Raw genomic sequence first — 19122 nt, 5'->3', positions numbered from 1 at the left:
AACGAGACCCTCTACTTGGACCACAATCAAAACAGACATTATGGTTCCCAACCATAAAAGAAGCAGAACTTCTCTCTGCAATTCATCAAATCAAACCAAAAAAAGGCCCAGGAATTGATGGTATCAGACCTAAAGATATAAAGCAACATGCAACTAGTTTAAGTCCTATCCTACTAAAATTAATAAATTAAATATTTAAAACAGGACAGATACCAAGTATGCTAAAGACTGTCATAATCACGCCCATACACAAACACGGAAAAAGAAATTTAATCATCAATTACAGACCTATAGAAACGTTACCAATTATCAATCAAATTATGGAGCGGATCATACTGAAGAAACTCACAGCATACACAGAGACCTTTCATATTATCCCCAACATACAATATGGTTTTCAGAAAAATAAGGGAACAACATCTCTCTTGGAAGACTTTACAGACGTAATTAATACCGCCTTAGACAAAAACAAAATTGCCATGGTAGTCTTTATTGATCTAACTAAAGCATTCGATACACTTACACATTAAACCTTGTTAGAAAATATGAGGCATGTTGGAATAGACGGGACTCTTCACAGGTGGTTTACAAACTACCTTCAAATAGAAAGCAATCACACGTATCGGGTCAAACTGAATCAGAGAGCTACCAGTAACCTGTGGAGTACTATAGGGAGCTGTACTCTTCCCAACTCTATTCAACATTTACACGCACGATATTAATCACCTACCACTCAAAGGTAAGATATTCCAATATCTTACCTTTGAGTGGTAGGCGATACAGCAATAATATCCATCCATAATAAGGCAAGCATAGCCCAAAAAAATATGCAAATATTCGTTCAGGCTTCCAGTTCAGCGACGCATCAATACATTCCAAGTTTGTGTGTGTGTGTGTGTGTGTGTGTGTGTGTGCGTGCGCGTGCGTGTGCGCGTGCGTGCGTGCGTGCTCGCGCGTGCGCGAATTTCTCAATTATAGATTTCGTAGCTTCCCAACACAGCAAAAAAAAAACAATAAATAATAACCAACTGGTGTCATCCTCAGATAAGCTTACATATAACCTTCGGGGATGAAAGCAGAGAAATTAGTTCTCATCCAAGATGTATCCTATGTAACCAAGTGCATGTAATGTACGTATCACATGTAAAACAAAGTATGTAATGTATGTATTATATGTAAACAAATGTATGTTATGTAAGTATCATATGTAAACAAATGTAAGTAATGTATCATATGTAAACAAAAGTATGCAATATAGAGTGATTATATCCATTGATATTGTATATATAGAGTGTAAAATTGCAAAGAAACATCTGTAATAATCATCATTATGAATATTATAATAATATACGTTGTAAACAGTTATTGTCGTTATTATTATTTAAAAAAAAACTTTATGTACGAGAAAGTATTTGTTATGCATAATTGTCTTCATATAATGTATGTAATTTATCTGAGAAATAATAAAATAAAATAAAATAAAATAATAATAATAATAATAATTTAATAATAATTATTATAATAATTTTGATAGAGGGCGCATTAGCAGCAAGTGGTTGCAATCACTCTATTTCGAGGCCCCCATATTTTAAGTTGCAAAGTAGATTTTTTCTTGTGAATTAAAATTTAAAGTATATCAGTGAATTCCGTTCTTCAAGACGGACATATTGATGTAAAAACTGTATCTGTTAAGTAATAAGTAAATTAGAAGTATTCAAAGTTCGAAGTATACGTTGGTCAACTACGCGAGAAGAGAACAAAGGAAGTCACCATATTAGAAATTACAGCAAGATCGTCAAACAAGAAATATGAAGTGCTACAAATGCCAAGAAGATTTAACGGGGGAAAAAACCACATAACATGTAGGAACTGCCAGAGAAACGTGCATTTTCTATGTTTGGGATTGTCTGAGGCTACTTGGCAGCAAAAATCAAACAAGAATCGTGACGAGTGGAAGTGTTCCCATTGCACAGACAACAAAGGAATGTCGCCTTCGACCGCAGGAGGAAAACAGCAAATGCAGGAAACAACCGCAGGCTGTAAACAGCTATCAACAGCAGAGGGAATTAAAACCAAAGAACACAACAATGGAAACCCAGGTGAGCCAACTTTAAATACCTTACTTGAAAATAGATTACAAAACCTAAAAGACTGTTTAATCGATTTTGTTGGAGAACTATTTCAAAAACATACCGCACAAATTACAGAAAAATTCAACCAATACGAGGAATATATTAAATTTAATAATAACTCTGTAGAAGGTGTATTACAGACCGTAAGAGAAATTAAAAACTGTGTTAAAGAGCTAACGGAAAGACAGCATAATTTAATTAAAGAGACAACGGAACTACGGCAAGAACTAAACTCTTTGAAGCAACAGTACGAACTCTTAAACCAACAGCAGTACAAAAATGATCTCCTCATAGATGGTCTTCCAGAAATTGCTACGGAACATCTAAGAGACACCGTAATACAACTAAGCCAAAAAATTGTCTCTCCCATTGAATCAAAAAACATCCACTCAGTGCATCGGTTACCACAAAAAAGTAAAAAGAGAAAATAATTCCCATCCTTCTCCCGTCGTAGTGCGACTCACCAACAGCCCAACAAAACCTACACTTAATAATGCTAGCAGGATTAAAATAAACCAATAGTCAAGGATCTGAAAGGAGACCACGACAATACCCCAATATACTTGTCCGAATACCTAACGCTATATTATCAGAAACTATTCTACCAAGCAATGAAAGTAAAAAAAGAAACAAATTAGCAGTTTATATGGATAAGAGGCAGCAAAATATTCCTTAGAAAGACACAAGACGCAAAACCAATTGAAATAAAATCCGTAGAAGACCTCAACAGGCTGGCACATTGAAAGGAATATTGACAACTCGTAAAGAAGGAACAGCACACCAACCAACATGAATGCAGACCATCAAGCAGATGTAATCACCTCGGAACATGATAATTGCCACATTCTGAAATCAATAACAAAATGGAAACAAGTGACAATCCCCAAAAAAGGACTATCTATTCTCCACATCAACATCGGAAGCCTTCAAAAATACTGACCCTGCGAGCTTATCTGAAGGAAGATATAGACGAAATAGACATTTTAATACTGACTGAAGCATCTACGACAAACGAAGAGGCATTCACCTACCAAATGCCACACTTCCAACAACACAAACACTGCAGACAAACAAAACGAGACGGTGGTATAATAATATTTACCAAACATAAACTAGAATAAGAGAAATAAACTATAAATTAGAATACATTATTAACTACAGATTCGACTTCCTCCTTAGAGTTCATATGAGGAACAGGACCAATTCAATCTGGAAGCATTTTGGATAATTTTTCCCAAGATATGAAAGTGTGAGGCGGAAGGGGCAATCCCTTCTGATTACCCATTTGGAATAAAATAGGGTTGTAGTCAGAAGTTAAATAATTTAATGATTCCAGGTTGTACTCTGATTTAACATTCTGAAGGACAATTATATTCAAGACCTAGGAGGAACCAATCGGACTGTGTTTGTAGTTTAACATTCTGTTAAACTACTGAAGTTCCACAGCTGCGCAGTTGGAACTTCAATAGTTTAACAGAATGTGGCCATTCCTGTTGATAGATTTACTGCTCCAGGCAGGATGTTTTGCATATTTCACTAAAAAGTCCTTATAAGGACTGGCTTAAAGGGGCGAAGCAATAATGCTTTTCATCTTCTCCGTTATCTGTAGAGGACAGTGTAGGGATAAGGTGTTATTGAGCTATTAAAGCTCTGATCATGGCAGAAGGGTAAGTCTCAGATAGAACTTCATTGGCTACAGCATTGCCATCCATTACCCTCCAAGGGTATTATTAATCACCGACTATGTAAGTAAAGGTGAAATCTTAAAAAATCGGACGATCTCTAGGCCCCTCCATAGTGGGCGAAAGACCGTCCATATCTCAGCGTTGGTTCCACTCAGTGACGGGCTCCCCCATCACCAAGCAGAACCGCTCAAATTCCGAAGAAAATAATTCACCGACAAAGCCCCTCAGCGGGCCGTGCCGGAGAACACCTTCCCCGGAGACCCAAATTGCTCCCTTAAGGCAAAAACCTTAAGAGAAATAAAAACTCAAAAACTCTCGAATCTCATTGCCCAAGGGGGTAACATCAACAGCCGAACCTTAGTTAAACTTCATTGGTACAGCATTGCCATCCATTACCCTCCAAGGATCAATCACCGCATCTCACGTTCGATTAACGTACCTTCCCCACTGTAAAATCTCTCTACAACCTAATATCTACAATCCATTCAGTTACCCTTTTTATATTAGATGAAAATTTAATATTAATGGTGTCAGAATTTTTTTAATTTTTTTTTTGTTTTTTTAAAAGAAAGAATAAAATATAACTTAAAGTACATAACATTTATTTCATACATTTTTTTAATTTATATCTTTTATAAATTAAAGTAAAAGATTATAAACGTTTTAACTGTATTTATGAAAACTATAACAATTTGAATATATATATATATTGAACAGGGAGACAATATCTTACTCTGTTTTTAATAATATGAATGTAGTACAGCATTGCTATAGAAAGAAATCAAAGCATTAAAATAGTTTATTTTCTTCCCAAACTGCCTTGTCTAATAGGGTTCCTTCCTCTTATTAAGTCTGATTTGTCACAATAATATCCTGCATTCACTTCAAAATTGCACGAATAATCACATTCACGGAAGCAACACAGAGCACCTGGGGAGCATCCCAAACTGCAGAGGTTTTTGGGTGCTACGAAACATTGAAACCCAACACATCCCTTGCATGTTCCTGAAAGAAAATAATATTTTATCGGCATTGATAGTGGTTTTTTAACAGTCAAAATGCATTTTACTAATATGAACTGAAATCAGTTTAACTTTGGCAATTATTCAAATTAACTATTATCACGAATAAATACCAGATCATGCTTGCTGGAGAACTGAAAGGGATTTAACGAAGTTCCAAGATTCGGAGACTATCTAAACTTAGTATACCAACAGAAATTACGGGTAGACTAAGGTTAGATATGAATATGAACTAGTGCAGTGATGGCCAACCTATGACACGCGTGTCAGCACTGATACACTTGAGGGTTTCAGGTGACATACCTTGGATGTTGAAAGATATTGGTATTCTAATGAAAAAACTGTGATTAATCGCTCTCATTTAAGGCGAAGGAACAGAAAAGTCATTAAATGTAATGTAAGTTTGTAATTTCACTTTATTAAATTAATTGTATAATATGAATTCATTGATTTTATATCAATGTCCTATTAAATAAATAGCCTAATATGATATGTATAAGTCACCATCTATTATTATGTATTTACATTTATAATGCATATATGCAAGTGGCACATCAACAACGTCAATATTAAAAAAAAAAAGTTTGACACACACCTGGGTAAAAAAGTTCCTCATCACTGAACTAGTGTCTGCCAGTAAACAAAGATAATGATGTCGTATTCTTCTAATATCTATGCAACGTGTTTACGTCCATGCAAGGTGTACTTTAGGCCGAGGAATAATGTATTTGTATTCAATTATGCTGCAGTTTCTATATACTAATGTGAGAGGTATCAGGAACAAGAGAAGGTGTTTTCGGCATTGGTAGTGCAACTTGCCAAAAGTTACAGGCATTAGTCAGAATTGGCTAACAGGCAGATGACGTAGTTACAGGGATTGAATATGAAGGCTTTAGTATTTTCAGTAAAGATAGAGAAGATAAGATGGCGGAAGGAGTACTACTGATAATAGCAGATGAATTGCAATCAAAATGAACAGGAGAGAGGGTGGCTGTATTTTTGAAGCAATCTGCTGTGATATTAAGACAAAATATAGTCCGTTGTTGCTATAGGCCAGGGAGTTCCACAGATGATCTGGAAGACATGCATCACCAAATTAGTACGATGCCGAGGTACAGGTCGATTGATAATTATCAGGGGACTTCAACTCTGGAGATAGACTGGAAGGAAGAAGAATCACATGATAGGAAATATATATAATTTATACACCTGCTAAGTGATAATTACTTAAGGCAGCATGTGATGGAGGACAGTAAGAGCGGGAGAGTATTTGATCTGGTCATGAGATCAGAAAAGCTGTCCATAGCCAAGGTGACAACAATGCCTCCAGTCGGAGAAAGTGATCATGTGGTCTTGACTTGGAAGATTGTAAAGCATGAGGAATATTCTATCAAGAAGAGGTATTTGTGGCAGCTGATTATGACATGCTTAGAAAGAAGCTTAAATCTGTACAATGGCATGAAACATTGCAGGCGCTAAGGATCTTAGTAGGCATCGAATGCAGTTAAGGGTCTCCTAGAGGAAGCAGTATTAAATTGTGTACCTACGGTAAGGAGAGTTAATCGTATAGGAGTTAGATGGATGAGTAATATCATTAAGCATGAGCTGCAGAAGACGAAAGTGCTGTGGGGGGTATATAAAGAGAAAGATGACCAGCAAACTCATGAACACTACGAGATTCAGGCAAGAAGGTTGACCAACATGGCAAGAAAGGCAAAATCAGATTACGAGAAGAATTTAGGCGAGCAGGCCAAAGAAAATCCCAAAGAGTTCTTTCATTACGTGGCAGGTAAGAGGAAGAATGATAAGGGCATATCATCCTAGTGAGGTTATTGCTTTAATCTATGTGACAGATACTAATGTGGGAACAGAGATGGAAGAATTTGAGGTTCTTAGGATATTGCATAATCTCAGTGTAAATTCAGCTAAGGGATTACATGGGGTATCAGCTAGGGTTTGAGAGAATGTACAAGGGAACTAGCAATGCCTTTGACTAGGCTCTTTAGTTTAAATCTCAGCTCTGGTAGAGTCCCAAGGGAGTGAAAATAGGACAAAATAATCCCTTGCGTAAAGGAGGTTCTAAGACTGCAGTAGAAAATTATAGACTAATCGGTATGTATCTCAGGCGTTGTGGTAAAAGTACTAGAAAAATTAGTCAAAATGAAAATTCAAGAATGGGTGGATAAGAATATGATACTGTATGAAGGTCAACATGGCTTTGAAAAGGATTAGTCATGCCTGAGTTTCTTAACATTTTATAATAGAGTAACAGTTGAGTTGGATATAGGAAATGGCTACACGATGATTTTGCTGGATTTCCCAAAGGCATTTGACAGAATACCAATGGAATTCTGTTACGCAAATTATAACAAATATGAATGGATATGACACAGGTTAAGTGGATAAGAGGATGACTGCTAGACAGGTATCAAAATGTGGAATATGGAAGACGAGAATCGATGCGAAAACAGGGCGCCAGTGGTGTGACACAAGGTTCAGTGTGCTTGGACCACTGCTCTCTTTCACAGTACAGAGTACATATGAAATAACATGAAAAACAATATTCAGTTGTTTGCTGATGATGCGAAATTAGGTGGAGTAATAGTTAATCAAGGCGATGTGGAGGGCTTGCATAGCAATTTAAATCGGCTGTCAGTATGGACAAAAGTTAATTGGTATCAGTTTAATGTCGGGAATTGTCGAGTTATGCATTTTGGGTAAATCAATTACAATCCGGTATCACACTGATACTCTACTATAGGAATTAGATGAAGCTAGAGATTTAGGGATGGAGGTAGACAGATAGTTAAAGTTTAGAGGACATATTTAGAAGCTTAAGGACCCATGAGATTACTTGGGGGTATGAAGACTAGAATTTTTGCTATGATGTTTTATGATATTTTAAATTCTTCACTCGCTTTACATCACACGGATTTTGTCATTTATTTCTTTATAAGAGAAAAATTATAAAGGCCACTACTTTTTATGAGTTAGCAAATTATTCGTATATAGAAACGAAGATAAAAGTTTATACAACTACATAACTCTAGTTCCTCTTTCCTCCACGAACCATGCTTCTCTTTCACAGTACACATTATTATACAGCAAATCAGAAGAGACGCGCATTGAAATACGTGCATATTTAGCATTTTTCTGATTAACATTCAAAACGATAGTTTGGTGTACTGATTTTAATTACTCAGCATTAATCGCAATGCAATAGGCTATTCGCCACATTTGTACTTACCAGAAGAATAGCAATAAGTAGAATCATCGCATCCTGCACAACACTTTTGTCCTAAACCACAGTCTTCGTCAGTATTGCAGCCTTTTTTTAAGTAAGCCGTCGGTTGATTGCAGTCTATCGCTGGGCAATCTGTAATAATGAGAAAATATTAAAATATTTAATTTATATTATATTTTAATTCGAACTATAGAATATAGACAATACAAAAAAGAATGAAATTGCAATTCATGTTTTAGTTCTTTTCTTTTTAATTGAAAATAACAACAAGACACACAAAAACATAAACCTTAAAAAAAAGTCCAGAAATACTATATATTTTCATGTAGTTCATCACGGTAGTAGCATTGGATGAAAAAAAGATAAACCTTTAACTTTCATCATAAGAAAATCTCCCGAAGAACAACAGTGAAAAGCTGCATGGGCATGTACATTCTGTATTGAATTATCACATTTCTATCCCTGACGCATGACTGAGGTGATATATAAATTGTTGAAGTGCAAAAGATATCATTACCTGTCCAGTATTTTATAAATTCCAACATTGCTAAGGAGAAAGCCTTTGTTAATCAATAAAATCTAAAACCTTCTCGGCTCTTCTGCCTAAAGAGGACATACCAAATATCAGGTATGGTACCAGCAGATTTTATTCTTGTGAGTATTTGTGTGGTTCCGAAATTCTAATTCTATCTTTATAACGCAGTTCTCTTTCACTAAGAGATCTTTGTATCTGCTTTTTCTCGTGATCTGAGCTATGTAGATGCTGACAATTGCAAATGATTTGAAAGCCTTTATCTCATCCATAATTAGTGTAGTATCGTAGCGAAACATAAATTAAAAAAATGCATGTATTTTGGGAAAACTAAGAAAGGGAGGAATAAAAAACTTATAAAACATATACATTCTTTGTTTTAGAGTGGATTCGAACCCAATATCGTTATTTTCCCCCAAAGAGCATTGCCAATTTTTTTCAGAAACTGATGATTTTATTTCACAAAGTGGACAAATCAGCCAGAAGAACATTCGAAATTTATAGACATAACTAAAGCTAGCTTGTAGTCTTCGTTATTTATGCCTCAATTACGCAACAACAACAACAACGTCTACTTTTCATTGTCCTGTTAAGTGTCATCTCCATCCGAGAGATTGACTATTATCGAACTCTACCTAAGATCCATAAATACCAGTAGAAAGATAAGATGGTAAGGCTTAATCGTTTTCATCTCACAATGAGTATCCGATGTTTGTAGTTATGTGTTCAGGAGACTGCTTGTCTATTTCGAAGGATGACAAAACTCGAATTTCCGGGTGATTCGCCACCTGCATATGAGACTGCCTAACTAATCATGTGATCGAAAACGCCTGGCTATTATCGTTATATACGGGTTTCAACCCTATGTTTTTTTCATAGAAAGAGTTCACCTATACTAACTAAGCTACGGGGGAACTTTCACTAGAGACTATTATTGCCTGAGTTGTACTCGGGAAGAGAACCTACCATCTTTGCAAGAATAAGCGACAAGGGGTTATAATATTTCTTATCTTAGACAACTGCTAAACCGTTCAGTTTTACTATTGAAATTGGACTATCGAAATATCGAGCCAATAATGTATTATACCTTTAAGGTGAAAGTGATCCATTGGACTGAGGATGAAACTTGCTCTCTATAGTGAGAGGATAACTTAGTAGATAGGTTTATAAAATATATATAACCTGCAAAAAAGGAATAACTAACAGAGTGATAGTATGCAGTGCACTTTTTCCAGAGCTTGAATAGTCTAAAAATGTATTTCCAAAGGTCAATATATCAGCTTATAGAGGACAAAGAATGTCAGCAACACCTAGTAAAATTGACAAAATAATCTATAGTTTCATAAAAGTAATATAACTTAAGCTGTAGAGCAAATATATTAAACTGGAATAAATAGCTTTATTCACGTTCTAAAAGGCAATTTCTTTGAAACTGGCAAACGGGTATTATATCGTTATTCGTTATCTTGTATCATGCTTTGTTTTCTGTAAAGTAGGCACAATTTCAGTGTAATGGTCTATATTTGCATAAATATATACCATGAATACATTCATTACAAGAGGATGAACTGCTAAACAAATAACTGCTTTCTCTTGGATTCATGAGTACTCCAGTCATCATCTTCACTCTTAAATTTTCAGTGAGCCTTAGCATCTTGAATTGCCTGGCTTAGCGGTAGAGATGATTAATTACGTTTTTAACCATCCTTCGAAATAATGTGAAAATGTTGTTTACAACATAGTCTATCCTATCCCAATGGCTTTAACAGGCCTTTAAGGCCCACAACCTTCCAAGCATGCTTAGATTTCGTAACCGAAATACGAGGATAGAATGGTCACTCCTATGCCTCAAGGTATTCTTGGCTGTATCCCTGTGTGTTCAAGGGGCCGGTTTGCCTGCTTGCGGGATGAAAAACACCAGATAAACTGGTGGAAAAAAACCTACTGCCCGCGCCCAAGACCGGCTAACTTGGCTATGGCTGAGGAAGATCCTTCAGCTCCTTACGTCTCCGACGGGAATCGAACCTAGGACACTCCTTCCCCAGGCATATGGTTGGGAAGCGCAAAGCCACTAGGCTAACCGCGCGGACGTTTACAACATAGTGCAAACTATTTTAGATACAAAGTATGCTTTTTTATAATAAAATGGCTTGGTTTATTAATAATTCAAACAAAACTGTTTACCATTTCCTACAACTCTGTTAATTGTTACAGCGATACAAATGACAGCCAACTTCCACTTTAATATTCCTTCCATTTTTAGTTAAAACCCTGAAATGACATCACAGCAAGATTGTGAATTATTTTATATTAGTCTAGTCCAGTAACAATTTGTATATATGGAATATTTTGGATAATATAAATTAACAAAAATTATAATAAATAGTATCATTTTATAGACAAATTACAACCTGATGCATCTTTTTGAAATTTAAAATATTTAAAACAGATCGCATACTTTCTAAGGGAAACAACTGATATGTAATCAGGTGTTTTCCCTGAGAGTCCTTTTATCAGTTTTTTTTTTTACTAAGTTCCATTGGTTCATATGAGATATATTAATAATAATAATAATAATAATAATAATAATAATAATAATAATAATAATAATAATAATAATAATAATAATAATAATAAACTAAAAACTACACCCTGTAATCAGAAGAGACTCCAAGCCATTACAAGGCAATGCGATTTGGTTTCATAAATACATTTTAAAAGAGCCTCCGTAGCTCAGTGGGACGAAGCCCTTTGGTCGGAAAAACCTGAGATCGATTCCCGTCCATGACATTAGAAATCTTTATCTGGTCTCTTTCGACTAAATGTGAGTTCGCCTGTCTCACACGGCGGTAGAGGGTTTTGTCTCCAAAAACTCGGGATTTCGTCCATCAGAACAGGTAAACAGGCCCTGTGAACACACACGGATCTATAGGCATGGCTATTTGCCCTCAGGGTGCAGAAGGGGAGTGATTAACCGGTTGCATTAATTCCTTATAAATCCCTCATTATGGGACTCAACCCGTCTTAAGGGACTGATAGGAAGGGAAGGGAAGGAAATACATTTCAAAAAAGACAAAAGTGTTACAAATATCGGGGGTGGGGGAAATCATAAAAGTACGATTAAAAAACGACATATATAAACATGACAATCATAACAGAAAGAACAAAACTTGAAAGATGAACCTATAAAAGTAAAAGATTAATAATTAATAACACAACCTTGGAAGAAATAAATTCTTTCGCTTATTGTTATGTGCTATTGCATATAAAGATGAAAAGGACATAAATGTGAAAATTAAAAAAAAATGTAATAATAACAAACATAATGAATTATGTGCTTAAACCTACATAATCGGACACTACATTAAAAGTGTATAACACAATTAATACCAACGGTAATTAATGAAAGCGAAATCTGCACAATAAAACAAAATGATGGACAGAGATTAATAGAAGAAATAAGATTTATTAGCAAAAATACCGGATCTGATCATAAATGCAATGAATAAATAATGAAAGAATTAAACTGAGATCCAACAATAGACAAAAAAAAAACATACTTGCACGGAACATTTTAAAATAATGTAGATATAAGATTTGTCCAAACAAGAAAATGAACATAAACCATCCTGAGAAAGAATAAGAGGCCGTCCAATAAACCGACATGCTGATGGATTGCTGGAACAGGACATAATATGTTTAAATCTTGGGATGATTAAGATGACTTGCCTGACGGCTAATTCTAATTTTGCATTATTGCTTTAATTATTTGTAATACTCACTAAATAATATCAGTAATACATATTCGAAGTCAAATACTCGTAGAGTAACTAATTTCTTGTACAGAGTGTAATACTGTAAAACATGTTTGAAAAATAACCATCAAGCTAAATAATTTTCCCATCGGTCACTCAATTAGATTATACCTATTATAGTCAAGTACAACACAAAAACATAAATAGTGTTTTTTTCCTCTTTTCCCAAAATCCTGAGTTGAAGTTTATCCAATCTTTCATTAGGAAACGTTTAAGAAAGTTACCGTAAATATTTAACAAATCCTTTTTATGACAAGATATTCTCTAAGATATCCCCAAGGAATACTCTGAGGCCATTTATTAATAATTAGTATTCATACTGAAATTTTAATAGATTTAAAATTGCATCTGATTGAATATCAGAAGTCCTAACACATAAAACTAATTAGTTATTGTTACGAAATAATTAATATTTGACGAATAATGATGAGCAAAAGTCTTACCGCTACTTGTTTATTTCTATTCAAATTCTTCCTCAGAACGAAGTCAAGCGAAATAAATTCATGGTGCTCTTAAATATTCTTGCAGGTTCCACTACACAGGAAGACGATATACCTGGAAAACAGATAAAGAAAGAGGGAAGAGATCCACATCCTGTTTTACTAATCATGAACTATCGTGAAATACGTGATATATTTGAAACAGCCACTGTTGTTTCTTATTGTTTTTATTCGCATTTATTATAGTGATTCAGTACGCTTGAGCTAAGTTTATTAGTTATATGAAGGTGCTTGGTCAATTATAAAAATTCGAATAGTGGGAGTTTCTTTGGAGGGGTATTGTTTCCAAAATTCGAATTAACACAATTGTTCTTGTAAAATAAAGTGTTTTTTATTAGTGAAAACTCCTTATAAATAATTAGCATTCGCACACATAACCACTCAAGTGTTTCTGATGGCTGCACCACAACTTCTCAAGTTTTCAACTATATATGTCTTTGCTTAATGCGCTATTAAGATAGGGGGAAAGGTACTGTGTTTCATTTAAATCTTTATTTGTTTAATTCGTTGTATATGTGTGAAGGGAGTAACTTGGATATATAGCTAAAATTAGCAAGCCGAAATCATCAATTAATAAATTGTTAATTTAAGTACATGATTCAGATGATCAACAAATGGGACGACTCTCATTATTATTTTTTTTTCACCAAGGCAATTGACATTCTAAACAAAAAATATAAAAATAACTATCACGGATTACACAAAAAATGCAAACAAAAAAATAAAATAAATGCATGGCACATGACAAAAAATTTTCTTCTACCGGTACATATTTCCAGTTTGCTGGGATGTCAGCAAAGGGCAAACGTGCTTATCCAATTTGTAAAATTTTTATCTAAATTTAAAAAAAAAAAATAATAATTTGCTAAACTTCGCTTCTGACTCCTCAATCCAAATGAAACATTGTTTCCTGATCTTGAAAGAGACTCACAAACAACAAATGCAGTCCTATGATCTTTAGTAACTTCTTACTTCAAGAAACATTAAGTTATTAGCATGGGAAATGTAAAAATATGCAATATGTTATACGTGAACAATTTGAAGCCCAATGGATGGATTCCGATCGGGACTTCTAGACGGCCAATCGGATAATGATATGTGGTCGGCACTTTTGCTTCCAACTACTTTTGTGTAGTCCTCACACTGTGTGCAGGGACTGAGTCCTGTTGGATGGTCTACTGCCTACCATGAAATAAAGTGTTGTTCAGAGGCCGTATCACAAGTTCCAATATAATGTGTTTTGATAAACTTTGGCAAAGATTTTGACCCCTTTTTCATAGAAATGCAACTTCAATATCCCCATCCCCAATACGTCACCTCCTGCCAAACATCACTAACTTGGATGATGACATCTCTGAATTCTGGGCCTTTTGGCACATTTTTGCGACCATCAGGGTCATACACCGGAATGTTTTGGCTGTTAAAGAACTATTCAGTGGTGAAATTTTCATCTGTGAAGAGATTATCTATGTGGCTGTTGTTCGCGTACTGCCGGAGAAGTGCCTTTTGATTTTATCACCTTCTGACGCATACGTTTTGGTGTTAGGAAGTGTCCAGTAGAACCACGATAGGCTCTCATCTCAGGTCATATATTAGCCGATACACAAACAACATACTGATGCCGAGTGTTTTTAGCGTGTCGAAAGTAATAGGTAGGTGCATTCCAACTTTGTGAAATGCTATTACAGCTACATGGTTCTCATAATCTCGCCACTGCATGTTAACTTGTTTCAGCTAAACAACTGTCTCTCTCTACTAATTAATACGCGAATTGTGACTGCGCACAGCACCACGAACAGAACCAGGCTCGCGCAATTCCGTGGACAGCTTGCGGCAGTTGTAACAGTATTTAATGCAAGACCGTGTGAATATATCGATCTGTGACTTACCTGTAAAATTAGCACGAGTTGGTCATTGTCATTTATGGTAATATGCTGAATAATTTCGAAACGGATTGACCATTAATTGTTAATTGTTTAACAGTAACTCATTCGGTCAAGGCCTGCTCCAGTGGTGTGGCCTGCTTTCTTGTTTTGTATATCATAGCCATGTATGAGACTTTTGTCTAGATCGGTAGAATTTCATTGGTGTAATATGTATATCTTTGACATACCCCCAGATTCTTTCAAAGAGTTACGCTGAAATAGAAAATATGTTTTTATAGAACAATTACAATTTTAGTTTAGGTGTGCAGTAATGAATATCTTTGGTGTGCGCACCATGAAAATTCTCTAAATTAGTTAATCCAGTTATTTGAATTCCTAGTTTAGTATTTTGTTAAACTATTAAATTTCATGTTCATCTTTCCACTACTTTTAAAGAGGAAAGTGAACAAATTATGGTTATATTATGTCTCTAACTACGTCTGTTTTACAACCGGTTTTCAAGATAAAATCTTTGAATTTCCGGGAAGAAAATCAGTTTTATATCCGCAAGAAATAGGCAAAGTCACCTTCAGTTGGACAGCCTATCTAAGGGTTACTCGGGTTGCAGATATAATTCACACTTGAGAATTTCCAAAGTAGTATAAATGTATTCCTTGCTTGAATAAATGTTAGACACCAGTTTCGATTTCACTGTTAGTATTAAAATTTATGGTAACTGTAAGATAAAAAAGATGAACAGATTTTGTTTGTTGATGATGTGTTACTTGAGCATAGTTTCCAAAGGCTGAATATGATTTAAATAAAGAAGATATGTGTAAAGAATATTGAAACCATTCTGACGAAATATGTGACCTAATATTTAAAATACTTAAAGAAATTTTTCTAGCTATATTAATGATAAGATGACAACTAAACAAAGGACAATTTTATTAATATATTGCTCGAAGGTGCCTGCAATGGCTAGTGAAATGGCATTTGTCTCTATAGCAGGTTGCTGAACGAAACACGTTTATAAATTCGATTCTAGTCACTAACTACAGAACGTTTTCTATGGTATCTGTAATGCAAGTTTATTCAAATTTAATTCAGGTATATCCCTAGTAAATCAGGTGTATCCCTAGTAAAATAAGTATCACGGATAGTTATTTTACTAGGGATAATAAAGCTGGAGTTAGCTAAATGAATAAATCAAAATTTCGAAGAAAACTTGATTTATTCATTTAAAAAAATGTTTTTAAAAATATTCATTTAAAAAATATTCATTTAAATGAATATTTTAAAAAATATTCATTTAACAAAATATGGAAAAAAATATGGAAAACGTATCAATGGGCAAATCAAGTATTATGGATATAAGTAACAGCTAATTCAGTAATGTGAAGCAAACTTTGAATTACAGCCAGCTAGGAATGTTATCATTAATCTGAGAAGCTTCGATGTATATATAAACCACTTATATTTCCTTTTATCACTTGTCAATGACTTTTTTACATGCAATCTGGGTGGTTGCCTTGTAGAGCACGTTCGAGGGTACAGAAATAAAGCGTTTCCCGTATGCCGACTGCCGGAAAATACACAGAACTGAGCTAATTAATAAATCTTTGGGATACTTCCCAATTATCCGGTGAATTCTGCTGCTGCTTACTTTGTCAAATTGAACTTGGAGAGAGACCGAAAATAGCAGCTCGTAGGGCTGCTATTTTCGGTCTCTCTCCAAGTTCAATTTGACTCCAAGTCCAAGTTCTCTCCAAGAATGCCGAAGCCAAACTTGAACTGGGGATTCGGTTCTGGACTCGTCTTGTGCGGGAGTCTGTGGGCAGAAATCCTTCCAACCTATTGCATGTTCCTAACCTATACGCTATCAGAATTTTAAAAAGCATAAAAATTATTGCTGCCGTTTAAAATATCTAAATAAAAAAATATATACCTCCAAACATCCCACAACAACAAATTTCCATGAAAAAATTAACTTTAACAACATCATTGTTATAGCATCAACAATGACGTGCACTACCAAATACAGATATCCAAACATAATCTGTTATTTATCAATGATCGTCAACTCATATCCTATACAACTACGACTCACAAAAATTTTTCATATTGTATGAGAGACGTGATACTTTCGTAAGAAGAGAGAAAATTCGCTTTTGTTAGGTCCCATATCCTATACCAATGTTACCTCTTGATTACCTCGGAAATCAAGAGGCACTGCTTTCATTCACATCAACGACTCTCCTACTCACCTTCATTTCTATTCATAGCATTGCTAGTAACTGTACAGTCTATTCCTTTTCTTCATTCACAAAAAACTGTATGGGGATGATCTGAAAGGTTCTAGGCCTTGACTATACATGGCAAGACTATCAGTACGATTTTTTCTACGTTGATACATCTGTCATAAGGATCCATGTGAAATTGCAAGTCATTCCATCAAGTACTTTGTTTTATACAGCTTTCTGAAGCAAATTATGTTGTCTGTATCCCTTGAAATGGATAAAATTGAGTATCGTGCAGTTATAAAATTCTTTGTAAAAGAAGGTTTAACATCAAAAGAAATTCATTCGAAGTTTATAATAGTTTATGGGCACTCTTCTCCTTCGTTTTCGTCAATCAAGAAATGGGCTGCCAAGTTTAAACGTGGCCGTACCAGACTTGAAGTTGACTCACGTGAAGGACGTCCAAAAAGTGTAACAAAACCAGAAATCATTGATCAAGTGCACGATATGGTATTGGATGACCGGCGAGTCAATATGCGTGAAATTTCTGAGACTATAGGCATTTCAAAAGAACGTGTAGGATATGTTTTGAATGAAGAATTGCAAATGATAAAGCATTGGGGAATATAGGTATCGCTTCCTCACAGCAAATCGAAAACGCACTTGCATAAACATCTCTGAACAGTTCTGGGAGCGTTATAACAAGAATAAAACTAATTTAGTGCGTCGATTTATTACTATGGATGAGACTTGGATTCACCATTACACACAAGAATCAAACAGTAGTCAAAACAGTGGACGGAAGCCAGTTGTTCAGCGCCAAAGAAGACGAAGTCGGTTCCATCGGTGTTTTGGGATGCTAAAGGCATTTTGTTTATTATCTTGAAAAAGGTAAAACAATGACTGGGGAATATTATTCCGATCTTTTAACCAGACTAGATGAAAACATTCGTGAGAAAATTCCCGGTTTGCAGAAGATAAAATCATCCTTCATCAGGACAATGCACCTGCCCACAAAGGTGTTTTGGCAATGGGAAAATTAAGGGATCTGTACTAAGAATTGTTGGAATATCCACCCTATTCCCCAGATTTGGCTCCCTCTGACTACTATCTCTTCCTGAGTCTAAAACTCTTCCTCGCAGGTCAACGTTTTTCTTCGATTCAAGAGGTGATTGCAGCTGTAAAGGGGTATTTTACAGATCTTAGTGAGACCTACTACAGTAACGGGATAATGGCGCTGGAGTATCGCTGGAATAAATGTATTAGTCTTAAGGAAGATTATACTCAAAAATAAAAATAATTTTGAAATAATGAATCTTTTTTTTTTTCAATTGTTAAGCCGAGAACGTTTCAGACCACCTTCGTATTACTTGGATGATCCAATTCGCTCACTAAGATGTTTTCTCCTCATGGGCTGATTTTCATATCTAACCTATTCCAGCATAAGCACATTATGTCCACAGCATTTTTATCCTGCCAGGATCTAGCATTACTTTAAGTTCTAAATATCGCTTCTTTATGCTCAAAGCATAGCCCTATACAAACTCCAAAAGGCGCATATCTTTGTATGCTGTTCTCAAATTGTTCTTCCACCTATCGATGTTCCATAGATGATCTGTTTCCACATTGCTGTTTACAGGTATTTCCATGGAACAGGATACGAATTATCTTTCACTATTCCTTTCCTAATGTGTAATCACTTATGAATACAACCAAATGCTGGTTCCATTCAATGCCAAATTACCTTCTTCCTCATATCTTTTTATCCTTTTCCCCCTAAACCATATAATGTCTATCTCTTAAAATTCTTTCCTGTCTTCCCTATAATAATTAGTTGCCAAATATGGTACTGTGGAGTTATGCCTTGCTGTATAAAGACGACCTGCATTTTTATCTGTATATGAAATATTTTACTGACTACAGCCAAATATAGACAAAAGTTTATTGCCAATATACTAATAAACTATATTAAGCAAAAAAATTGTTATAAATTTCGTACAAATTAAATAGCAATATCTTTTTGTAAAAAGAGACAAATTTCATAAGAACATAGTTAAGGAATTAATCTACAGTGCTGACAGAAAGAT

The 19122-nt window shown here is 35.0% G+C and overlaps 1 protein-coding gene across 1 annotated transcript; it reads right to left on the bottom strand.

Annotated features, from left to right (window-relative positions):
* Nucleotides 1–4541: 4541 nt before the first annotated feature.
* Nucleotides 4542–10887, bottom strand: LOC150106003 (uncharacterized). Its single transcript, XM_090393740.1, has 3 exons — nucleotides 10800–10887; nucleotides 8087–8215; nucleotides 4542–4822 (listed from the first exon to the last, which is right to left on the bottom strand). The coding sequence occupies exons 1-3, from the start codon at nucleotides 10870–10872 to the stop codon at nucleotides 4617–4619; spliced, it is 408 nt and encodes a 135-aa protein (XP_090249866.1). The 5' UTR covers nucleotides 10873–10887; the 3' UTR covers nucleotides 4542–4616.
* Between the last annotated feature and the right edge of the window lie 8235 nt (nucleotides 10888–19122).

Source organism: Typopeltis vanoorti, chromosome 6 (genome assembly GCF_054136105.1).
Source record: "Typopeltis vanoorti isolate ZY-2024b chromosome 6, IOZ_Tvanoo_1.0, whole genome shotgun sequence".
In the NCBI taxonomy this organism is placed as follows: domain Eukaryota; kingdom Metazoa; phylum Arthropoda; class Arachnida; order Uropygi; family Thelyphonidae; genus Typopeltis; species Typopeltis vanoorti.
The sequence above is the reverse complement of the archived record's forward strand: the minus strand, read 5'-3'. Positions and strand labels throughout refer to the sequence as shown.

Bases quoted from the DNA above. Each gene is read 5' to 3' on its own strand.
- LOC150106003 (XM_090393740.1), bottom strand. From the start codon at position 10,872: ATGGAAGGAATATTAAAGTGGAAGTTGGCTGTCATTTGTATCGCTGTA. The intron at 8,216-10,799 runs GTAAACAGTTTT...TCATTATTACAG, and splicing joins TAACAGAGTTGTAGGAAATG to ATTGCCCAGCGATAGACTGC. The intron at 4,823-8,086 runs GTAAGTACAAAT...ATTTTCTTTCAG, and splicing joins TACTTATTGCTATTCTTCTG to GAACATGCAAGGGATGTGTT.